Source organism: Zeus faber (genome assembly GCF_960531495.2).
Source record: "Zeus faber genome assembly, chromosome: 4".
Taxonomy (NCBI): Eukaryota; Metazoa; Chordata; class Actinopteri; order Zeiformes; family Zeidae; genus Zeus; species Zeus faber.
Genome location: NC_137191.1, coordinates 11,157,280 through 11,165,279, shown reverse-complemented (window position 1 = coordinate 11,165,279; position 8,000 = coordinate 11,157,280). Strand labels below are relative to the sequence as shown.

At 43.0% G+C, this 8,000-nt stretch overlaps 1 protein-coding gene across 1 annotated transcript; it reads left to right on the top strand.

Moving 5' to 3' along the window:
• The first annotated feature begins 353 nt into the window (after positions 1-353).
• On the top strand, positions 354-3,083 carry cep20 (centrosomal protein 20). The gene is made up of 4 exons (XM_079998701.1): positions 354-384; positions 1,065-1,262; positions 2,546-2,630; positions 2,739-3,083. Exons 1-4 carry the CDS (start codon positions 357-359, stop codon positions 2,869-2,871), a joined length of 444 nt encoding a protein of 147 aa, XP_079854827.1. The 5' UTR covers positions 354-356; the 3' UTR covers positions 2,872-3,083.
• Positions 3,084-8,000: the final 4,917 nt, after the last annotated feature.

Below are 8,000 nucleotides of genomic sequence, written 5' to 3'. Positions count from 1 at the left end.
AGATTTTTATAATAATAATAATAACAATAATAATAATAATAATAATAATAATAATAATAATAATAATAATAAATACATATATTTGTATATATATTATAATTATTAAGTATAATAATAATAACAATAATAATAATAATAATACTTATTATTATTATTATTATTATTATTATTATTATTATGAACGTATGTATATGTATGTGACAAAAAACCTAAAATAATAAAGTAAAATAAAGGAAGAATCGTGCGGCCCTTTGCAGTTGTTGTTAGTAACCACCAATAGAGGGCGCTAATGCACCAAAAAAGATCCAAAGAAAACTAGGGAACCGGAAGTAGGGCTTTTGTTTACGCTTGTTGCAATGGCGACCATCGCAGAGCTGAAACACGGTGGGACGTTGTTTTACGGACCAAACGAAACATGAGATAAACATGAGAGAACACGGAATACTTGCGCTGCGTTACATGTATTTAACCCAAACATCATGTTTAGTATTTGTCGGCCTGGGAGCCCTATCGTGTAGTAAATATTGTGACGCTTGGCGGTGCCAACTGGACCGAACCGCCGTGGATAGCCGAAGCCTGTCTGACCAACTAACCGCGGGTTGAAGTCTCCCCTGGCCCGTTTCATTGTGTTATATTTTAATTTCTCTGCGGTCACTGCACATTATAACAACCCAATCAATAACATGAATAACCCAATTAATAATTAATAACTCAATTAATAACAAGCGAGCTTGAACCCCGCCTTCCGTCTCCCCCCACAGTCATACGCGCAGCGTAACACCATGTTGCCAGTTAGCTGTGTGTGTACACACACACACACACACACAGACAGTGCGTGTGCAGGTGTGTGTGTGTGTGTGTGTATTGTAAATGTGTAAGCCTGCGAGCCTTGTTGTGTGTTAAATGTTTGTTCGATTTATTTATTTTATTTTTGTTTTGTACATATTATATGATCTATTTTTTGATTATAAATGCGTTAGTAGTTATTAACCTCGTGTATCATATATGCTGAATGTATTAGTAGTTACTATCCTTAACAGTGTGTACCTTGTAACTCTGTTCAGCGCTGAGGGAGACCCTGGAGGCCCGCGGGGCACTGGGCCAGCTGAAGGCCCGCATCAGGGCCGAGGTGTTCCAGGCCCTGGACGACCAGAGTGAATCCCGGCCCTCTCTGTCCCACGAAAACCTGCTCATCAACGAGCTGATCCGGGAATACCTGGAGTTTAACAAGTACAAGTATACAGCCTCAGTCTTGACAGCCGGTGAGTTTACAGTAATAATGGATTAATGGCCGTTCTTCTGGCTCAGTGTAGTCTGTTTGGCGCAGACAAGAGTGATGCTGTTGTGCATTCTGAAATAGACACACTTTTAAAGTCTAAAGGCTGCTATTTTAGATAGAGGGTTGTATCAGTAAGCTCACAGGCAGTGCAATAGTGGACAAATCTGGGATCCAGACAATTACAGGTCTGTGCATCCAAAAATAAATTGGGTGACTTTGATCACTTTCACTGAAAATATTCACTATTCGGTTATAGAAGATATTCAAAGAAAGAACAGACTCCAGCACACTGCCTAAACTTGCAGGTTAAACAAATGTACTGAATAAAGCAACGTTTCAGTCAAAGGACCTTCCTCAGGCAAATATGGTCCTGCTACCTTTTTGTGCCAGATACTGCAATGACAGACAACTCAAATCTTAGCAGGAGGATTGTTGGCATTTTTTCAGTTGGCGATCTCCCGGCATAAGTCACCCGCTTGGCAGTGTACAAGTTATTCAGCCACCGAGTGACGGAAAGTTGAGAAAATGTTTTCTAGAATAACATTGCTCATTGTAAAGTTTGGGATTCCATTTGTATGAACATGAACTAGGCTTGGGCGATATCCAAATTTTTATATTGTGATGCAATCCGGCCCAAATATCGCGATATACAATATTATCATTGTTGTTGACGGGGGGGGGAGGTGTAAGACAGTGACGGAAAAAGTGTTCCCATTACACACGGTTGTGCACAGCGGGTTTTTTAGTTTCATTCATAAAATAAATAAATCTACAATAAAAAAAACTCTGTATTTGTTTTCTTTGGGGAAAGGGTGAACCTTTATGCCAGATCACAGGGATCGCAAGTTGCGTGTGAGCGTTTACGTCACGTGCTTTTGGAAACGATCTCCCGTTCGCGAGTGAGGAAATATATATGTAGGGGTAAACCAAAAAAAAAGAATTTTACTTATTTTGGATTCTCAAGAGTCCACATACTGTACATTCTCTCTGTGCATGCAAGTGAATGAGCTTTGTCTATGCGCTCTGTTGCTCCGTCCGTCGATCCCTGCAGATGGACAGATGAACAGATGGGGGTGGGGGGGCGATATTTGGATACTGTGAAAATATCGCATGTGGTGGCAAATATCACGATTTTCGGTATTATGGAATATCAGCCCAAGCCTGTCTTGAACGCCACAGCTTATTTTGAACAGGGCATGTGCACGGTGGTATCCAAGCTCACCACGGTCGTGACTTTTGATAACTCTGTACTTTATCCCCCCTCAGAATCCGGTCAACCAGAAGTCCCGCTCGACAGACAGTTCCTGGCTAATGAGCTAAAGGTGGTGGAGGATGCGAGTTCTAAATCGGTGTAAGTTGATCTGAATTGAATAACCTGCTTTGATACTGCTACTACTACTACTACTACTACTACATCTACGTCGATGCTAATGTTATCAGGTTTTTGCTCTGTTTCCAGGCCTCTTCTCTATGGCTTGGTTTCCCATTTCCCAAACAGAAGAGGCGATAATGGGGGGAAGTTGCTTCTGAGAGGCGCTGCGCTGCCTGTAAGTGCCTCTGCGGGAGCGACTTTGCCCGGACACGATGCTTAAGCCCTGTCGTGGAACATGATGAACGGCATCTTGTTGCCTCCAGAGATGTGATACACCAAGTATTTTAAGTTTTACCATGTTGTACCAACCATTGTGGTAAATGTTTGGGTGTGAGAAACAACATCGATTTTGTAAACCTGTATCGTCAAAATTGTAATTGTACATGCATTTGTTATTTGAACTGTATTTATAATGTTTTAATAAAAAATATATTTATACTTTTGTAATTGATGTGTAATTTCTGTTTTATTTGAAACCACATGGTGGCAACCTACCCTTGAAGTAGTGTAAATAGTCTTTCCTCAAACTATATTCCAGTTAATAGGGATGCATTGGCATTGTACAGTTGATTATATGCAGTTGTGGAAAATTTCGGTAAAAAAATAATATTCAAATACAGATTCTGAGGTTCCCTAAATGTCCCTCAAAACTTTACTACTCTATGACAGCGATGGATGCTATCGCCTGATAAACAAAACCCAATTTCAATAGTCTGTTTAACATGCATTCCTCTGCATTCACAAGAAATCTAGTGTGGTCATGATTACACTGAACATCTGTTTCTCCAATATAATACATCTCTTATTTAAGTAAATATGTGCTCGCCTTAAGCCCTTCTAAGCTCCTGGCCATAAGTTAGGCTGACTGTAGCTCTATTTCTCTTCAGGGAGAGAAATGCAGAGGCTGGTAGCTTCTACATCCAGGGTCATCAATTACATTTGACAGATTTCCTCAGAGAAAACTCGTCGGACACATTTGCCATTACAACTTGTGTAGCCCTATTTACACATATAACCTATATTTGTGTAATGGGAGAGTGGGCGGCAGCATGTTCTTGAGCTTCATTATTCAGGGCTTACACTGGTTTGAATAAATATTTTACTGTGGCCCTATTTGGAACAGGTAGTTGGCTGGTTTGACTGTGCACTGAAATCCAATTCTGGACCTTTAAGATATTGGTTAAATACCTTACTCATTCTGGGGTGTTTCAGTCATATATGAGAGATTCATCTTTGCAGCCATAATTGTTTTTTTGTGGACAATCTTTTTTATTTATTAGATTAGATTTGGGTGGTCTTACCGGTTCCAGACAAAAAAATGTCTCACACAGTGGATGTTCATTCCTTGAAGGAACACTAAGATTTTGCTGAACCTCTGGCATAAGTAAACAAGTTCAAAACAGCAATAAATTGATATTCCCTTTCTCTAAGCAATGGGCTGCAATTGTATCATAGCAGAGGTAAATTTACAACTTGTAAAACATGAATTTGACTCAATAAACACCTGCCAGTTCATTTGCTATGGGACACCAAATGTGATCTGTAAAGTGGAGAAGTCCTCCCGCTTCACTGAAATGGTTTATCTCCTGTAGTTGGTGCCTGACTTGATAAACACTTGCTGTGAAATCCTAACGGTGTTCCTGTGTAGCACAAACATCCACTGTGACCATGCAACTCTCTGTATCTCACTTCTTCAATCGCCATAAAAGGGAACTTGACATTCTTATCTCGTTGTAAGGGCGACACACCTCAGAGCATTTACTTGAATAAATCATGTGAAGCCCAACATTCTTCTTCTCTTTTAACTCTTAGTCCAACTCTTAACGAACTCATTCCACCTATCGTCTGCCCGTTTACGAGATAAAGAGGCTTGAAAAGATATAATGTCGTTCATAACTGATCTATCTCACCATTACTTTAGTGACTATTTACCTGGTGGTTTACCTCGTGTTCTGTGAGAGAAGAGGAGAGATATCGCATGTGCATTCCCCCTTTTGTTTATACCCTTTTGTGTATGTTCAGCTCCAGCAGAAGTGAAAATGTGGGTGTGCACCTGATAAAGGAGTCTCACGCCAGCCACACCAGGGACACTCTGTTGAATCTCCATACTGTAAATGTGCATCTCTGCTATAGACCAAACCTTATTTGCCCGAACAGAGCAATGACTCCCCTTGGGCACCGCGCCCACTGGCACCGGATTCCTGTTTCCAAACAGATTTATAAGCAGAGGAAATTAAACAATGGCTGTTGATCGTTCAATTGACAGGTTGTTCTAAAATAGGTCTTGCTCCACTGTATAAAGTTGTGGTGTGTAGGAGAGACAGCTGTATAAATACTATTACATGCAGCGGACTTTAACTGCACCAGGGAGAACCGCTGTTGTTCCTTGGCTGGATTTAGAATGCAATTGCATTCCAGCAGGGTCAAACAAATCCATAAACACAAATTCACTGTAATAGTTGGCCTTCTATGGCCATTACGGTGATGGATTTCAGAGTGCATTCATATACTGTATGTCGGCTTCAAAGTATGTTTCCAATCGCTGATTTTAAGCAATATCACTTTAAAAGATGTGTGTGTGTGTGTGTGTGTCTGTGTGTGTGTGTGTCTGTGTGTGTGTGTGTGTGTCTGTGTGTGTTGTAAATGTGGACGCAATCCAGCATTCATAACTTCAGGTTCTGAAGTGACATTTAAAAACTATAAATGTGACCATCAGCGAGAGACGCTATTGCCGCATTGGCACCAACCAGCTGCTCTTGGCCATGTCAAGGTGTACTGCGCCGCTTTTCGGTCAGGGATGACAGTCGCTGGCGGAGAGGGGGGCAGGGAGTCTCCTTTGGCAAACCCTTAGGACAAAGTCTCCTCGTCGGCATCAGCACAGGCCGTGCAGCCCTCCCTCAACGCGAGCGCTTTCCAAGTTTCCACGTTTCTGTCCTCTCGTGTTCTTTACGATGAACAGTCCGGGATGAACCTAATTACCCAAAAAAGTCCTGTGAACCGACATCAAGTCCAAATCAGCCAGCAGCTCATTTCAACGTAAAATGTTGATTTCTTCCGCTGTACACTGCTAGTGCCAACAAATACTTAAAAAATGACCAAGTCTTTTATATATATTTTTTTGACTTGGATGGACGGATGGCACCTTAATTTAACACTTCCCTGTATGCCCTGGATCCGCTATGACAGGTAAATACTGTACCAGACGTATCGTCATAGAAGCAACGTTGTTCATCTGAATGATGCTATTGCTGCTGGACCATATTTAGTCAGCGGGTGTTGGGGTGCTTCCCTGCGAGGGATTCGATGCAGACCCCACGGTCCATATATGGCACACACTGCAACCTCTCTGTTCAACGGATCACTCCCTTTAAAACCCTCCTTCCCCGTCCGTTTCCCTCCTCCTCTCCTCCTCCTCTCTCTCCTCCTCGCTCCTGCCCTCGTGCGTCTCTCTCCATCACCTCCTCGCTGTCCTGTCTCGGGGCCCTTCTCCTTGGCGACCCCGTTAGCTTTCCGGGCCCACCGGCATCCCGCATCCTACGCCGCCTCCTTGATGTTGACCAGAGTAACCCCAGAGCAGTCCTCCATGATGGCCTCGGGCCTGTCATCAGGTTTCACACACATTCCGCCGAAGCGCTGCGCTTCTCTGGAACGGGACAGGACAGGCGGAGGACATCAACCGGCGGCTTGATTTATTGGACCAAAAAGAACACGGTCCTTATATAGGAAGTTCCATCGGAGAGAAGTTGGAAGGGGTGATGCAGAAGGAGAGGGGCGAGGGGGGTGATCGGGGGTCTGCGATAGTGGAATGTGATGTACGTAGAGATAGTGGCTGTGTGTGGTATGCACACAAACACACACACACACGCGTGCGGGCGCGTGCGCACACGCACACACACACACCTCCACACTCACTCTTCTTGAACTGTGTTTATCAGGGGAAACTCTCTGGCCACAGCCACAGCTGGGCGACTCCACTTCAGCTGATTCACCTTATGAGGAGTGGGACCACGTTGCATAATCTATACACCATGAGCTGTGATGTTGGAACGTATAGATTCAAAGATGTTTGTTGGCAACCTCCAGAGACTGTGCAGGGCATGGCTGGGCTGGACAAATATAAAAAATATAACAGTGTATATAAAATAAAGACAATAATAATAAAATAATAAAAACAATTTGGAATAAGATAGAAAATGAAAATAAAAATAAAAATAAAAAATCTATACAGCATTAAAATAATATATGTATATATATATAAACAGAACATGTATACACACACACATATATATATATATATACTGTATATATAAATATATATATACTGTATATATATACTGTATACATTGTACAATGTTTGCTGTGCAATGTAGTGTTAAATATCAAGGAATTTGTGAATAAAATGAAAAATAAAGTGTTAAGGCAATGAGGTGACCCCAATAGTATTCTATGTTATAACAGAGTTCAGTGTCCATATGGCCTGGAAGGAGAAGCGTACCACTCTCTGCAGGGCTCTGCAGTCCTGAGAGGTACAGTTCCCGCACCGGGGCGGTGATGCACCCCGACAGGATGCTCTGGCTAGCACCAGAGTAGAAGGTTTGCTGGGTATGTGGAGAGATTCTGAACGTTCTCAGTTGTCTGAGGGGATGAAAAGGCGCTGCCTCGCCTTTTTTTTACCGGAGTGACTGTCATGTCCATGTCCGGTCCTCAGTGACGTGTACACCAAGGCACCTGAGGCTGCTCACCCTCTCAACTGGGGACCCGTTGATGGGGGTGTAGATCCTCCGCTGTGTCCTTCTGAAGTCCACGACCAGTTCCTTGGTCTCGCCGACGTTCAAGTAGAGGTTGTTGGTCTGGCACCGCAGCGTCAGGTCCTCCACCTCTCCTGGGTCGGCCTTCTCATCGTTGTTGGGGGTCAGCCCCACCACAACTGTGTCATTAGCAAATTTTACGATTGGCGTTGGTTCTACTCTTGGCCACACAGACGTGTGTGTACAGAGAGTACAGCAGAGGACTCAGGACACAGCCTTGGGGCGCTCCTGCGTTGAGGGTGAGGGGGGTTGAGGTGGCGTCAGGAAGTCAAGGACCCAGTTGGACATGGAGGTGACGTCCAAGTTCCCTGAGCTTGGTGGCCGGTGGCATTGAAAGCTGAGCTTTAGTCAATGAACAACAGCTCTTCAGTGTAACTTCATCAGTGGATGGTGCTGAAATGAATATATGTTGTTGTTTTCGATTGTTACAGATGATGTGTATGTTAAGATTAAACTGTTTAGGAAATGCAATTATCCAAAAACACAAATGTTATGAATCATCGCACAAAGTTAAATTAAAAGTTGAAGTTATTTGTCATGG